General features: G+C 38.1%; 1 protein-coding gene across 2 annotated transcripts; it reads left to right on the top strand.

Moving 5' to 3' along the window:
* Positions 1-1902: 1902 nt before the first annotated feature.
* LOC111572103 (forkhead box protein P1-B-like) lies at positions 1903-16788 on the top strand. Of its 2 annotated transcripts, XM_023275627.3 has the most exons (17): positions 1903-2022; positions 4319-4459; positions 5787-5819; positions 9760-9897; positions 9986-10075; positions 11899-12019; positions 12200-12305; positions 12418-12525; positions 12874-12961; positions 13332-13409; positions 13516-13711; positions 13972-14048; positions 14183-14284; positions 14432-14559; positions 15483-15537; positions 15664-15830; positions 15935-16788. In XM_023275627.3, exons 2-17 carry the CDS (start codon positions 4334-4336, stop codon positions 16095-16097), a joined length of 1776 nt encoding a protein of 591 aa, XP_023131395.1. In that variant the 5' UTR covers positions 1903-2022; positions 4319-4333; the 3' UTR covers positions 16098-16788. The 2 variants fall into 2 exon arrangements, with proteins under 2 accessions (XP_023131395.1, XP_023131396.1); XM_023275628.3 differs by lacking the exon at positions 5787-5819.
* Positions 16789-17697: the final 909 nt, after the last annotated feature.

Raw genomic sequence — 17697 nt, 5'->3', positions numbered from 1 at the left:
GCGGTCACATAAATGCAAAAGGAATAAAAATATTTTACAAGAAGGCCACATTTGAAATAACAAATGGATTTCATTTCGAATTCTAGTCATTATATTGACCGTAGTATTACATCGGCTGAAGACTGATCATTTTTGAACAGACCATCATTACATGCAGTATTGCTGTGGCATAGGTTGTGCAGTCTTATCAGTCTTATTACCATCACTGCTCACAGTTTTGAGCAGGACCCTTGTGAAGATTTGGTTAGTGCCATATATGAAATGGGAGAAAATGTGTTTTTATAGAGAGTCTATGGTCAGTAATGCGTGAGAACACATCTGTCTTTGCTCTGGACTGTCTCCCTGCATGCTGAATATTGTAAAAAGTCATTTTTAAAACTAGTTCACACACAATATCATATTATGGAAAGAAAATATCATTATTACTGATATTCAAAACCAGTGTCAACCAGTGAAAAATTGTCATTTTGTAAACAAAATGTCAATTTATAATTTTAACAAGTAATCAGCCTGTCATTTCCATTCCCAGAAGATTTGACTTTCTCCATGGTAGAGGCGATTCCTATTTCAGAAATGTTTCATATCAATGTAGTAGGAGAGATTTCCAGGATAGACTGAGCTGATGCTCCATTTCATAAAATGTGTGAATATTACAAGCAATTGTTTTAATTTTTAAGTTTTTTACTTTCAATAACTGATTTGTAATGCTGTGATCATATTCCTTCAAGCATCAAGGTTCAGGCATATGGGTTCTGTAAAGCGTCTTGAGACAATTTGACTGTAATTGGCGCTATATAAATAAAATTGAATTGAATCAAGGCTATTTTTTATGAGCAAAGTAATACTTATCCTAGGAGCTTTAGTAAAAAGTAACTGGACTTCTCTCTTTAGGTTCTTGAAGACATTTCAGACATTTCAACTCTCATCCAAGAGGCGTTTATAGTTGTAACTGACTGATGGGGAGTCTCAGATGTAGCCTATATAGTCACTCACAGCTCACAGGGCTTGTGGCCTATTGGACCTAGGACTCACATGCCTCACGGTGTGAAACTGACCTGTTTCCCACAAGCAGCAGCAATAATGGCTGTAAAACTGCCAGCTTTCCAAACAACAGCGGCTGTGGTTAGGGGTGACTCAAGATGTTAATGCTGGTGAGAGAGCTCAGCACTGCACTATAGGTGTCGTAGACCCCTCATCAGTTTAGAGATGGCTGTTCCTGTTTAACATAGATAGCTTCCTTCACTCCTCTCGCCTCTCGTACCATCTAGAATGTGAACATTGCTGTCCTCAAAGGAGTGTCTCTCATCCTTCAGATGCTGGTGGACTGCTGAGTTTTGTCCAGAGGAGCTGGTTCTCAGGTGTTGAGCCAGATACTTGTGTAGCTGTTGTTTAGTCTCAGCTATATTTAGGTCTTTTTAAACCTAAAAAGATAAGTCCAGTTGCTTTTTAGTGAAGATTTTAGGATTACAATACCATGCATGACTGAGAATCTACACAGACAAATTAATACTTAGCATTTTTCTCACTTATCTCTAGCTATATGGGCTTTCTCTTATAAAAGACCCTGTTAAGCTCCATGTAGAATTTGATCATTTTATTGTACAGGTCATTCAACTGCATCTGTTTTCACTGTGAATACTGTTGTTTACCTGACAGATGGTTGGTTTTTATCTGAAACGCCATCTCCTGATTACATTTTTGTAATTCCTTTGCTTCTTTAGGCTGCTATTTCCCTATTTTAAAAAAAGTTCAGTGTTCTCATTTTGCACACAGCTCGTGGACCAGAGTGTCACTTCAACATAAAAGGAAACTCTCACTTCTTTTTTCTTCGATTATGCGACAAAATTCAAGCTGATATGAAACAGTCCGCGTGTGGACATGACGTCACCATTGTTTACTTTTGCTTAAGCCACGCCCTCTGTTAGCAACTTGTGGCTAGCTCGCTACTGAGGCAGACACAGCAGCGAGGATTCTCCTCAGACACCACCCCGACTCAAACACTGTCCGAGCGTACATAATTCTGTGAGTACACGTTGATTCAACAGCTCGTTAACACCCGCTGAATTGTTATTAAACTGAATGTCACGTTTGTGGTGATATTACCGGGCGGCGAAACGAACACGAGAAAGAGAAACGTTTCTCGCAAGCTAGCGTCAGGACTGCTGCTAGCTTTTGTTGTAGCTACCGTTAACGCTACCCGCAAGGTTGGTCAAAAGCTGTTTTCCTGTGTAAGTAGCTTAGATCATCAAACACCACGAATACACTTGACTTTGTTTGTCTGCGGAGCTAATATGTCAGACTTTTAAATCTTCTATTTTCACTGGTTATGTGGATTATTGAAGCTAAAGGCTCACGCCTTCAACCGAAAGCTCAGACTGCAATGGTTGCTATTAACGGATATCGATTCCATTCACATCGCGTTGGGGCAACTTAACGACAATCACATCGCCGTAATAAACTAAATTAACGTTAACGCTCATTCATAATTGTAGGCATCGCGTGTTAGATGTTGGTTGCGGGTTGTGCAGATGCGGATGTGCGCCGCGTTGTGATAGTACGTTGTGAATCCAGTTTCCTAAATGTCGCCCGCCTGTTACTGAAGCCGAATATAACTGATTATAATTTTCTACAATATGCAGTCTTATTTATGCTGGTCAGCTGGTCGATCCATTGCTTTTGCGTAAACGACAGCAAAGCAGACAATTTTACTTAGTGCATGAAGAACTAAATTACCCACCAGCTATGTAAAACTTTAGATTCAGACAAGTTGTGATAATAGGTAATACTACATAACACTTGGATGTTTTTGAAAACTTAGTAATTGTCATAGACACAATTTATTATTGTTGATGTAAGTGTAATTTTACTAGTAATACATCTTTTAAGTTCAGTTGATTTTACGAGATTTGCTTTGTATGTATTTGCTTTCCTCTATGATTCCATGATTCAATCTTCATCTGTAATCACAACCATTTTAATGATTCCAAATAATAGTTTATGTGAAACCAGTTTTATATTCTTGGATACTGTTTGCATTTTTTGTTTAGGAAAATCCTCTTGGTAGTGTTCCCTTTCTATGTTCTTTAAAAGTCATGGTACCTATTGCTGGAAAGCTGCCCCTGTGGCAAGAACAGTAAAAATTCATCATGTAGTTTTTATTCGGCTCATCCCATAAAATGGTTGCAATGCAACACTACTTGATAGTTTCGGTTTTGTTAAATGTAAAATGAAATTAATAAGATATTGACATAGTATTCAGCTTGGTTTTTACAACTAAAATCACCCCCTAAACTCTTAAAAATGTCAACAGGAAAACTGCCCTTTTGTCTTCAGAACAAATCCTGATCCTGAAAGCAAAAGTAAACAGTGGAGACCTTAAGAACAGCTGCCTGTTTTTCTCAGACAGGTTTTAGTGTTCGATTGCTGCGGTTACATATTTTTTAACCACCAACTTGTCTAAGACTGCTGCATCTTTTCAGCTAGACGTAACTTACTATTAGCCATGTTCACATTTTTTCTGATTTAGTTGGTTTCTCGTTAACTGTTCGTCATCTTTTGTTCGTGACTTTATGAGTGTATATAATCTACTCCAATCATCTGTCAGATGTTGACATTGACTCTCCATTGGGCTTAACTGATTGGTTTGATTAACAGACTAATTTTAATGTGGGATTTTGTGTAATCCTGAGAATAATGACATTATCCTTGAGGCTATGTGGTCTGTTTCATTTCAGGCTTTCTCTGTAGCTTTGCATCTACTTATATTATTTGTTTGCCTACTTTATTTACTTTTGTTTACGCTGCTTAGCTTTTGACTCAAACAGTCCCAAGCTGTATACATAAAAGCCTTCTTGTGCATTGTACTACCTGCCACAGCAGTTTATCGCACCACCTGGTTAATGGTAAATTGTTCCAGAAGGAAGATATGTTTGCACATAAACACAGACCCAGGGCCCCTGTGTTTACAGTAGTCATGGCAGCACTCGGTTATTCAACAAATAGACCTACCATCTTCCTCCCTCACTGGTAGAAGAGCATGTTTGTATTGGTGGGTAGGGCTATAACACTGTAGTTTTTAACTGTTAGTGCTGTAGCTTTTTACACACAATACAAATTGAGTTTCTTTTACGTGGCGATTTTAGAAACTTTTCAGTACTGTTAAGTTACTCTTGAAAAACAGACTTCTAATCACAAAGTGATGTAATAGCCCTGTCAAAAGCATTTAGACAGTGGTATTCTGCTTGTCTGCTTCCAAAATTTAGTCACATTGTATTGACTCATCGAGCCCTTTTCTTTTACGTTCATGTCCTTGTTTCAGGTTAGTGAAGTCCAGATGCATGAGTCCCGGTCAGAACCAACAAGCCACACCATTCAAGCCAGTCAGACAGAGAACGGGAATCATACTGAGAATGAGAGTCGACTGAGGAGCAACCAGACTCCTCCTCCAGAGGCACCCAGGGTCAGTCACTCTCAGCTGTATCTGTTCATCACTTTAGAATTATGTTTCAAAAGTACATCTGTATTTATGAAAATCTGATACTTTATGTGTAGCTGTGTCTGTCTCACCATATTCCTGATAGATACAACATAATGACGAAGTTGTACAAATGTAGGATGGAAACACTTAGTCTTGTGTGTCTCATATGATTGTCAATGCAGTATTTTTGCATTTTAGACTGTTAATCTGACACAGAAAAAAATCCATGCAATTTCAGGAATCATAATCTGCATTCTTTTTTGTTCTTTGGCATTTTATTAACAAATGCCAATTTATTACTTATGAAAATAATCTTTCAGTCTAAGTCATTAAACTGCAGTTGGGATTTGTCATATTTTCATGTTGCTATTGTCATTAGAAGCTTTTGCTCGAAACAGTCTAGATTCTATCAAATGTGTAGTGAAATTGAAAACTAAGAAAGAAATCTAGGACAGCTCAGTTTTAAATTCAGTTAAAAAACGCTTTCATTTCCAAAACTCCTTTCAAGATTGCCAAACTGTCACTTGCAAAGATCTATAATTATTCTTTGTTATATGTAGTAGATGTAAATCTTTGCATTCTGTGTTGCTGGCTGGTCTACACAAGCCATTTGAAGATGACACTTTTGGCTTAAGAAAACCGTGATGATATTTTAATAAATAAGTGGTAGATGAAGAGATAATGAAATATTAGTTGCATCCCTGAAGTAAGTTTTGTTCTCTTCTGGTACGCTTTAAGGTGTTTTTTTCCTCTGCTGAGTGCTATTTTGTTATTTTGTTGCAACACCGTACAGCTGTATGGAGGCATGTGTAAATGTTTGTCCTCAATGCCACAAGTATGTGTTGCAACTGATGCAGATGCGTTTTCTTTACCAAAGTGTGAATGTCAGTTCTCAGCTGAATTTATACACAGCTAGTGTGGTATCCAAACACCACACATTCACATGTCAATATTCAAGCACATAACAGCTACATGCTGATATGGGACATAGTGTACACGTCTTCCAGCTACACCAGAATGTGAGGCACTTTGTTTTGTCGATAACATTTCCAAGTATCCCTGAACCTTTCACTTTGTTTGCCTCAGTTCCTTCAAACTGAAAGGTTTTATTTTGTTGCTGAATGGAAGCACAGAGATGGGGGGGAGGTGGTGCTGAGGCTTAGGAGGGGAGGGAGAGCTCAGCTCCTGCTGGGCGGAGGGATCAGTGTTATATTGTTAGTTTTGTTTATGCTCACATCATGTAGGTTAGCGAGGCTGTGTAAGATTGTCAGGCAGAACGTTATTGCTGAGAAGTATTTGTCTCTTTCAGTGCCCAGGCAGACTTGTCAATGGAGACTATCAGGTTTGTCATATTTATTCTCTAATTGTTCTGTGATGTTATAGTGAAGGTTATTTTAAAATATTTTGCTTTGTTGAAATGTGTTGTGTATCTGTGCATGACAGTGATGTCACATGTTTGTGGTTGTGTAATTTAATGTTTTTAGATTTCCTGTCACAAAACCCAACTTCAGTTGAGTTTATTACCAAGTGCATGTTTTTTTCCAAATGTCACTCTTTGTTGAGCCACACCCATTGGGGCATATTAGTAAGAATCAAATCTCATAAGGGGAGGCACATTGTGTTTGTTTTTCAGCAAGTTTTCAACATTTCTATTTGCTGTCAGTCATCTCAGAGTTCACAAGACCAGTCTTGCGGGAACAGATCTGTGTTTACACTCAGTTGCTCACTGGTATGACTTTCAACAATAACAACAACAGAAGATGTTTGGACTTGCTGGTTGCCATAGCAACAGGGATTAGGCAAAGGCTGTTGTTGTGTTGATGGTGTCCACAGAAAAATAGAGGGGCCAACTGGCTCTGTCTGTGGGATAGACCTGTTTTCATTGCTTTGGTGGCCACCTCTGCAGCATTGAATTTCATAAGAAAGGACAAGCTAGAAGGCAGTCATCTGTTATTGTTAGCCCAAAGCCTGTGTGAAATTCACTGTCAGTTTGTTTACCCGATTCAAAACAGACTCTGCCTTGGAGAGAAATGTTTGTTTGTGGTTCAGACCTTAATTAAAATACGAATCTCAAGTTCTGTTTTCGTAAACAGGCTCTGTATGCTTTTTTATTCATTATTTATATCTCTGTGCAATTTTGATTACTCTGTTTATGTTTACTGTAAACATCCCTTGAGCTATGAGGCTTGACAGTGAGGGGGAGGGTGTGGTAATTTGCTGCAGGCCTCACAGAGGATGTTGTTGTTGTTTTTGTAGGACTGGTTGTTGTTGTTTTGATGGAGCTCTAATTCCCCTAAGCCATCCAGTGTTGTTGTTGTTTGGTTCATTTTTAGCTGAAATGGCATTTGAGGCAGCCCAGCTTTCCAGAATGACCAGTAAAGTGGGAATAATAAATAATGAGCACTGTGAGTGATTATAAATTATTTTTAGAATTTGTGCCAGAGGCACAGGAGCTACCATGATTAGTCAGTGAACTGATTGGTTGGTTGATAGAAAATCAATTAAATGCAGATATTTAATTGTTGAGTATATCAGTGATTTTCAAAACTGTGATGCTAGTCATTTGCTGGTTTTAGCTTCTCAAATGTGACTATTTGATGCTTTCTTTATCAAGATTACAGCAAACTGAATGTCTCTCCTTTTTTGACTGGTGTACAAACAAGACAAATTAAAATGTCTGCTTCAGCTGTAGGAAACTATTAACCTTTTTGAGTATTTTCTTACATTTTTAGAGAAAAACTAAATTGTTCATATAGAAAAGAATTAGGAGAACAATGGATAGTGTAAATAGTTGTTAGTTGCAGCTCTACACAGGAGTAGATTTAACACTTTGACATCATACACGTGTGTGTTTGCACTCAATACTAGTTATTGATTATATACTGGTGTCTGCAGTACACTCACTAATTTTTAATGAAATAGGTTACAGGGAAGAATGCAGAGAAATCTGATAAAATCTGATTACTTCACATAACAAGTGTATTAAAAATTGACTGTGATGTTTTTTTTTTGTCAGGGCCAGAACCAGTTATTAGTAATCAAGGAGACTAATAGCTGATATTTGGAAAATAAACGTCTTTAGACGTATTTTAGAATAACAAAAGTCAAACATAAAACATTGATGAAATGTTTTTTTTTTTTTTGGGGGGGGGGGTGTTATGCTTTACATATATTTACAAATATTAATTTAGTTGATTAGGATTCGTTTTTTTTGTTGTTGTTGTTTGTTTTTTAAAAAGACTCCGATAAATTGAAAGATCTTGAAAATCATCCAGGCCAATAATTGTTTAGTCCCTAAAATGTATGGTTTCTTTTGTTGGATTATTGTTTTACGTATACATTCATTTCATAATCTACCTTCTCCCCTGACTTACTACATTGTTGTTCAAACAAGGCTGGTACATATTAAATTCATATCTTAACCTCATTAGTAGGATTTATGACATTGTTTTCTAAAAAGCTTTAAATCAATTCATATCGGAGCACTTGGACTGCAGTCAGTGCACACACATTCTTCCTTGTGTGCATGTATTTAAATTGACAAATAACCTACTCTTCAGCTGTGAGAACCCCCTTCAGAAATGTCTATTTTGATTTCCGTTTTAGTCCAACTTTACTTTATTCTGTTGGATACAAGGATGAGCTACTGCTAGTAATTCAGTTTAGTTTTATTTGTGTTGCACCAAATCACAACATATGTCATCTCAGCACACTTTACATAGGAAGATCAAGACCATAAAATATTATAGAGAAACCTAACAGTAACTCATTTAGCAAGCACTTGGCTGACAGTAAGGAGGAAGAAACCTCAGAAACAACTAGATTTAGAAAAAAATGGCCATCTGCCTCGACCGGTTGGGGTGAGAGGAAAAGATGAGAGAAACAATAAACAGTATAACAATAACAACACTGGGCTGGGCGGTGAGGCCAGTAACCGCAAGTAATATCTGCTGTGCTTCTGTCAGTGAAAATCCTGTATAAAGCCTTTCTCTTGTTCCAGTAATGTTGTTAAAATCTCCAATACAAACCTATACATACAGTATAAAACCAAGGAAGCCAGTTACTCAAGCAGAACTGTAGCTGTGTCTTGTAATCCCTTGCCCTGATTAAAGACGCTTTTTCTTTTATTTGTATTTTAAGTTAGAGCTGCACAATATATGGTTTCAGCATTAACATCACAATGTGCATGTGTGTGAAACAGTCACATTACAGGAAGCATAGTTTAATGTGAGCCTAATTAATTCAACTTTTTTTTGCTGCCTGAAGCAAAACGAAAACTGACACAGTTCTCATTTTCCATAATGAATCTAGTTAAATTATCCGAGAAGGCTGTCAGATAGAACAAAACTGTTTTATTAACTTTACTTACGACGTGGAGTGTGTTGACATGCAGGCTTCGTATATGCACAGCAGAATGAACACTGAACAGGAGAGAATGACTGAAAAGCAACTTGGGTTTGCAACAATGAAATAAGCATAGTTGGCTGCAATATTGATGTTTAAAAGGTGAGCTTCACTCATAGAGAACAGGGTAGAATAAATAAAGATCCTGTGTATGAACTGTTCCGAATCTTATTTCAAGTCTTTAAAGCAAATATTTGTACATTAGCAGGAATGTAGCACAGCTTGGAAGTGACAGCAGTGCGCTATGTACATGTGAAAAGTGTAATAAAAATGTTTTGACAGTAGTTCTCAGTATTGATCAAAAAATGAATGATTTAGCATTTTGGACATGATTGTGCAGCAATTATCAATTGTATGGAAATACGAGGCACCACTACGAATTTGTTTGACCATTTAAGTCGGCTCCACAGAGCACTGTAAGTGGAGTGCAAAGCCAAATTTGAATGCCAACCAAAGGAACTAACTATTTTGGTTGCCTTTGCCACTGTTACACTGCATAAGAAAGGTTCCAAATGGTTCACACTTTAAAAAAAAAAAAAAAGTCATCATGATAAAAAAAAAGTCATTTTCCAGCTATTTTGTGTAATTGTTTATGGTGTATGTTGTCATATCCTAACATATGTTGCAGAATAAACAAATATCCTAACACTGGTCTGCACTGGGATGCAATACAAATAGATTTGTTGGAAATCGCATGTATTCTCAACCAAACAGCCCATTTACTGTCCTTTATATTCTTGTTGTTTGTCACTGCAGTGTTTCTGAGCCCATTAAATTTTATCTTTGAAGAGTCTTGTCACGGACTTAACTTCAAGAGTGCTTTGTTCTTTTTTTTCTGCTATGGATTTTCACTCTGTTATTTTTTCCATACAATAAAGATCCCTGTGTCATTATCCATGATGACCCCACCAGCAGAGGCTCCTCAGCAGCTACAGCAGACACCACAGCAGCAGATCCTCAGTCCTCAGCAGCTCCAATCCCTTCTCCAGCAACAGAAAGCACTCATGTTACACCAGGTAGTCCATTACTTGTGGTTTTTTTCTATTCCACATTAAGCACAATCTGCTTATTTGCTTAAATCCAATTATATCAACATATCTGCAGCAACAAATTCAAGAGGTCTTCAAGAATCAGCAAGAGCAGCTAAATATGCAGCTGCTACACCAGAAGAATGCTGGGATTGTTAGTCAAGAGGTATGTTTTTCTATTATTATTATATTTATCAGGTCATGAATATTTAATCCCTATAACATATTTATTATACAACAGAGAGAATCGGTACCAATTTCAGTTCAAAGTTTCAGCTCTATTGGGATTGTAATTATTGGAGGTGTTTCAATTTTGGAATACTAGGAGCTTCAGGAACAAGCAACTTGACTTCTCATTTAGTTTCTTGTATACATTTCATCTTTCATTCAAAAGGCTTCCTCAGTTCTTACTGACTGATTGGGAGCTTCAGGTGTCAGTCACCTCCAGCTCACACGTCTAATGACCCATTAACTCCCAAGACTCGCATGGTTGGTATGAGAATGGTTGTGAAGCTGCCAGGTCAGGGCTGACTCCAGATGTTAATGTTCGTGACACTTTCTGGCAGGAAAGATCTCAGCACTGCATAATAGTTACTTGATCATTTGGTTCATAGACCCACTCTTCTGTTTCTAAATGGCTGTTTTAGTTTACCATAGATGGTTTCCTTCACCGAGATTAAACCATGGTTTGATGTCTCCTCACGAGTTCAAATGTATATGTACATCATAGGCAGTGGACACTGTCAAAAAAGCACTACTTTAAGACAGCTCTTTAACCCTCATCAGTACACCTGGGGTCCATGCGGGTCCTTTAGGTAGTTGTCACCCACATAGTTGCCATCACATAAACCAAAGCTTATTTGATTCCAACCAGGTTTGTGGTGTATATATAGAAAAATCATTTGGGGTCCATGGGGACCCCAGCCAGACCCCAGAAGGACTGTGCATCTTTTATTTATGTATGTTTGTGTTGTGTTGCTCTTGTGATTACTGCTTCAGTTGCATTGTGTTTCATTTCAATTCAGGAGTTTACATTAATATTGTAAGCAATACACATCAGTAATCATCAATAGTAATTCCATTGTTTCTTTTATATTTGTATCTATAGACGAGACACGTTTTAGGAAAACATACATTGAGAGGATTTGGACAGGTACAGAAATGTGAAACAGATGAAATACTACTGGGGTCTAGCTGGACCCCAAGTGTACAGGTGAAGTAGGTTTTGCCACGTGTACTGATGAGGGTTAAATAACAGAATCAACTTCACTCCTAGCTAGATATGTGCCCTGCTGGACCTCTGCCGGACTGCCACGTATTTCAAATATAATGAGGGTTTGTACAGACAAAAGCACAACTGTCCCATGGGCTCTCTAGTGTGTCCCGTTGTGGCCAATCTCTACGTGGATGAAACAGAAAGCAGAGCATTGAGCTCTTGCAAGAGAACAACTCCCAACCACTAGTTTAGATATGTGGATGACACCTAGGTCAGAATCAAAGTTGAAGAAGTAGATGCCTTCATGGAACACATCAACTCCATGAACAGAAACATCGTGTTCACATGGGAGCATGTCAGGGAAAACAAACAGACTTTCTTGGACCGTACTTTGTACATAGGGAGGACCGAAGCTTCAGTGTTGTTTGTGCAATCCAATGCAGCGAGGAGTGCACACATCTGTATATAGGGGAGACTAAACAACAGCGCCACAAGCATCGGCTCAACACAGGAGAGACTTAGCAGTTCATCTGCAGAAATAGAGAAGTCAAGTTGCTTTTTGATTGAAGCTGCTAGAATTACCATGACTTGGTTGACTAAGAGTCTACACAGACCAGACATTTGTAATGATTTCCAAATAGTTTAGAAGTGTGCTGTACATAATTTTGCCCATGTCAACACAAACTGTAGTTAGTACTTGTCGGGAGAAAATTATAATTACAAAGTGGGTGAGAAATTAACTGACTGATGTTTTGTCATTCCTTCTGTCACAGCTAACAGCCCAGCAGATTGCCATCCAGCAGCAGCTCCTTCAGGTGCAACAGCAGCATCTCCTCAACCTGCAGAGACAAGGCCTGCTGTCTGTCCTTCCCACCAGCCCCACTGCAGCCCCAGGTATGTGTTATTACAGTCCTTACTGGGTGCTGATTGTCATTATTTTCTGGGGTTATGTACTGCAAAGTTGCAATACTGAACCTTGTACGTGTTGTTTAATTAAATTGTGTAATGTAAAATGTAGTAGCATCCCACTGTATTACATAACAGTTTATACATCGTGTATATGTGCAATTTTAGGCTGTGAGAATGGTAGCATCCTGTCAGCTACTGGAGAATCCAGAGAGTCTTCCAGTCAACAATCTACCACCAATGGTCATCAAACTCTTCTAAAGAGGAAAGAAAGGTGCTTTTGAATTGTACACTGTCTTGTTCAAACTGTATTGTAGTTTTGTTTATCTCCAGCTTTAATGTAGATCAATCCAAAACCAACATGTTGACTCTTGTATTTTTTGCAGTGGATCACTGGATGAAAACACACAGAACAGCCATCCTCTGTATGGGAATGGCATGTGTAAATGGCCTGGCTGTGAGACTGTCTTTGGAGACTTTCAGGCATTTCTCAAGTGAGTGGTGAAACCTTGTATAACTCTAAAGCTTACATGATGTCTGTTCACATCTATCAGCATGTGCACTTATACAGATGTAGAAAACATAAAGGAAAAACATGTATAGATTTTATAATTTGGTCAGGATTTATAAATGTCGTATTGTAAATGAGCTTAAAAGTGTTTTCAAAGTAATTGCTTAAAATGGTATTGGTCATAACTGAACTATTGGTTATTTTGTTTTTCTGTGTTGTGAACTTAGTTTTTATCAGTAGTAAAATGATATGACTTTTGAAGCATTTTTTGTACTTTTCTTTGTACAACACATAATTTCCATGTCCTAATTTTGAATGTATTTGTTGACAGACATTTGAACAGTGAACATACACTGGATGACAAGAGTACAGCACAGTGTCGTGTCCAAATGCAAGTGGTTCAGCAGTTGGAACTGCAGGTACACATTTGATTTATTTTCTTTTAGCTCTCCCTTTCATACTTTTTTTTTTTTTTTTTTTTTTTTAAATCAAACAGCAATGGGGACAGCTCATCTTTAAGTTGCAAACTTTTCATTAATTATAACTCGACCGGTACTTGGCTGATTAGTGTGTCTGGATCTTTTAAACACTAACTTGTGAAATAAACTTCTGAAGGCCTAAATGTTTGCTGTTGTGGTGTGTTTTTATGCCAGGACTAGAAGCAGAAGTGAGGCCTTAAGATAATTATAGTCCTCAGGATGCCAGAAATGAAGTAGTTCCCATACTGAATGTCATGTAACACAAGCTGTGAATTCACCAACCCTCAACTTCTGTTTTGATCTAACACAGCTGAAGAAGGACAAAGAGCGACTCCAAGCTATGATGGCTCATCTTAAGTCCTCTGAACCCAAACCTGCAGCACAGCCTGTAAGTACCTGCCACAGCTGCTTCCTTCAATTATAATAAGTATTGTTTTGCCTGTAGTTACACTGACATTTTGCTGACTTTAATTGTTTTGTTTTTGTTTTTTCAGGTGAATCTGGTTTCTAATGTGTCTTTCTCCCAGGCAACATTGCCCAAAGGTCCTCCTCCTATGAGTCTCTCTCAGAGCGCCACAGCACCATCCACACCCTTGACGCCGCTCTCTGAATCCCCCTCAGTCCTCACTCCCAATAGCATGTTCACTGGAACTCCTGTACGGAGGCGATATAGCCGTTCTGTGAGCCAAGGTAATAGTGAAAACATGGATTACTACTTTTAATTAGTAGAATTTTTTATGACTGATTCTTCCTGACACATGCCTCCGCTAAGATACAAATAAATAAAATAGGGACATAGAAAAATGTTTTTAGTTTTTGTTTATCATTGTTTTAGTTGTATTATTTTTGTGTATTTGTTTATTCTTAAGAAAGACATGCATCTCTTCTTTGTTTCCTATTCATTGTGTGTACATGTATGAATAACTATTGCTGTTTATGTCTTCCCACAGATATAATTGATAATAAGGAGTTCTACTTGAGCACAGAAGTCAGACCTCCGTTTACATATGCCTCTCTCATTAGACAGGTAACACACACTTAATTACACAGCTACAGAAATAATAAAATACTGTGTAAAGTATAGATTTGCACTTGTTCTTTCTGTACCAACATGACACAATAATGTTACAGCCTCTCTCTGTTACACACTATCTCTTTCAGGCTATATTCGAATCACCTCGCAATCAGCTGACATTAAATGAAATCTACAACTGGTTCACAAGAAACTTTGCATATTTCAGGCGCAATGCAGCTACTTGGAAGGTATGAACAGTAAATGTTGTTTGATAACAAAACAGGAAACCCATGGAAACGGGACTGTATTTAGTTTCAGTTGTCATGTAACTGTGAATACGAATTCAGTCATAGAATGTACACATGCCAAATAATTTTCTTGTGTGAATCTTCCAGAATGCAGTCAGACATAATCTCAGTCTCCACAAATGCTTTGTACGTTTGGAGAACGTGAAGGGAGCTGTGTGGACGGTAGATGAGATCGAGTTTCACAGAAGGCGGCCCCAGAAAACTGCTGGTAATGGGTAGGTATACTTTATCCATGACGCCAGAAGTCTGTGTGTTTTCAGATATTAGTAGAAGTTAGTTGCCTGACTTTGTCAAAGAACTTGACCTTGTGGCTCCAACTCGGAAGTACACACAGTGTTTACTGTAAACAAGTCTTGGAGTTTCAAAGGCTCAAAGTGTGGTATGATAATAATGAAAGATTGAGATGTTTATACAGGGAAATTCATTCATTTAACCTTTATTGGAACACAGTGGTCCAATTACAGATATTCAAGCAATAAAGGTTAAAGGACAGAGAAGGGCATCTAGACAGAATTGAATTCGAAATGAACACACTAATATCTGAGAAACCCCCTACTTCACATTTTCTAGTACATTTAACTGAGTTGTAACCAGTGCAGGCAGGTGAATAGTCACTAGTGAAACCTGCATAGCCTTGGATCCTACTTTGCAAATTCAGGGTTTTTGTGAGCCAGAGGAAATGCCACACCTGTTGCAGTTCACACAAGCCAAGCGTGGACTTTTACAACTTCATGTGATAAACCACTATCAGCAGTTAGTCAAAACTGTCACATGGTAGTTGTATTCCTGATTTGTCATGTCATACAGCACTGACTCACTCTCTTAAATTGTGGAGACTTCGTTAAACAAACAGACCTGGAATCCCAGTGTGTATTTTGGCAGTACTCTTTCTAGCGGGTTGAAGGAAATGCTCATTAGCACTGCCTCTCTATGTTACTGTTGCTATGTTAGACACAAAGAAAAATATTTAGCAGGAGGCCTGACCTGCGCGTTTGACTTCATGCTATCTTACTAGTTACCATGGGGTTGCTCAACTGTTAGCCAGACATGCTAAAATGTAGATATTTAAACTTTAGCTTAGGCTTTTCAAGTGTTGATACTAAATAAAGAATAAATTGTTGTATTTGTGTACTTCCAGATCTCTGCTGAAGAACTCTCAGAACCGTCAGAGTTTAGCTGGATCTGCTCTTCAGGTACCACAGTATTTCGAGATCTGTTTCTGTATATTCTCATATTGAAAAGATGTGAAGCTGCATGCAGACAAACATTAAAAGTTGGCAACGTGTACCCCAAAATTAAATGCATGTTACTTGTTCCAGAGTGGTTGTCTCGAAGGCAACAACTCCTTCTATAGCCCGGCCTCTATGGGCAGCATCCCATTGCACTCCTTGCCTCATGTTCTCCAGGAACAGATGAATGGAGCCCTTGCTAATGGATCTGGATACCAAAGTGACAGCAGTGCCACACAATCCCCTCCACAAGCTTTGTAAGTTTCTCCTCCCTGACCCCTGATAGTGACTGAGTTATTACTTAATCTAATTCTGCTCACATGTTTTTTCTGTGTTTACCCCCCCCCCCCCCAAAAAAAAGCATTAAAGAAGAGCAGGAGGATGAGGAAATATGTGAAAATTATCCCTATGAATCTCCGGAGAGCACAGATGAGCACGGCCACAGCCCAGAGATGAACCAGGATGAAGACAACGGCAGCCCGGAGAGGCCCAACCTTCATCTTGATCGTGTGCCTTCTCTCTGACTACGAGGTCCAAGTTCTCCACTGCAAGGCCGCCTCACTCACAGCCTGTGTGACTTTGTACTCCAAAAAAATAAAACAACAACAGCTTCATCTACGTAACCAAACACTCAGTTCTTGGGGATTTTATTTTAATTTTTTTGGTATTTATCAGCATTTCTTATTTGTTGTTTTCAATCTAGTTCTAAGTTCTTTTTGTACAGTTGAATGAAATCACAAAAGTACATTTGTGAAACTGTCAGTTTGTGATTTTTCTTATTTTCTAAATCTCTACACAAAAAAAGGACCGTGATGAGCAGAGAAGCCAAAGGAAAGGGAACATTGATAGTTAGCACTTCATTAATGAACGTTTCCCCAGTTTATAGCTACTTCATGCTATGCTGGGGCCACACTACCTGATTATTATTTTTAGTAGTCATAATATATTAAGATTTGTAGAGAAAGGAAAAAAAAAATGTTGCTTTAAAAATGAAAATGTTCACTGCCAACATGATCCGATATATTTGTATTTAAGGTATAATCAATTGATCAAAAGGACACGTAGCTTCTTTATAATTGTTGGTCTGTTTCACCCCTTTCATGAACATTGCTGAATTTTGCTCTAACTGAGCTTGTAAAAGTAGATACTATAGATTTACCATTATTGTAAACCAATACATGTCTATGAAGAATAAATTCCTCATGATATATGTGAGCAATGTATGTGTCTTTAATTTAGTTTCATGATTGTCTCAATGGTCAGCATTTATCATAGTTTCACATGATGAAATTAGGGCCTGGTGCTGACTTTTACCTGCCAACAGCATCACTTTTTTTCAGTCAACTTTTTCATGTGAGGTGGTGACAAACTTCCTGCTGTAATATTATATGTCAGTTTTACAATCCCAGACAGGTGCATACTGTCAGCAGGTTGTCATTTACAAAACCAATGTAGTAGGAGAAACAGTGGTTGAGGGAAGATAATCAATATTGCATAAAAGATAGTTTTATTATAGTCTTTTCTGTCATTACTTGCTACATTAATGTGTTTGGAAAGTAGCTTGACTTTCAATCGGTGTAATACTGTAACTGAATCGATCTTTTGTGCAATATGCCTTCACAGATTTGTAGCTGTGCTTTGTGATTGGCAGGTATTGATAGATGTGGCGTGTGCATGATAATATGTGCTGAGCTCAAGCACAGAGGGGACGCAGACAGTACTGATTACACTTAGATTGCAGAGAGGTAAGGCTAATTATTTGGCAGAATTCATTCAGGAACATGCTGGGATTGATTTGTTGTGTTGCTTTTAAGTCAACCAAGTAAACATTTCCTCACAAATACCGCTTGTTGCAGTTGTCAGGGATGTTGAGATTATTTTGGCTGTGACTTCACTTTTATGCAAACAGTAAATGATCAATATTGTGCGGAATTCGAGAAACAAGGAGTTCCTGTATCTGCTTGAATTACTGGTGCTCACAAAAAGAATTGAGGGGGAAAAAAAACACCACTCACCCAGTATCAGACTGTTAGTTTCCCTTCATAACTTAATTTTGAATCATCTTCTGCTATGAATCACAACATGTAGTTTCCTGGACAATGTTCAGCTCCATCATGTCCACCC

This window comes from Amphiprion ocellaris, chromosome 8, assembly GCF_022539595.1.
Source record: "Amphiprion ocellaris isolate individual 3 ecotype Okinawa chromosome 8, ASM2253959v1, whole genome shotgun sequence".
Taxonomy (NCBI): domain Eukaryota; kingdom Metazoa; phylum Chordata; class Actinopteri; family Pomacentridae; genus Amphiprion; species Amphiprion ocellaris.
Note: the sequence above shows the minus strand (reverse complement) of the source record. Positions and strands in the feature narration are given on the sequence as shown.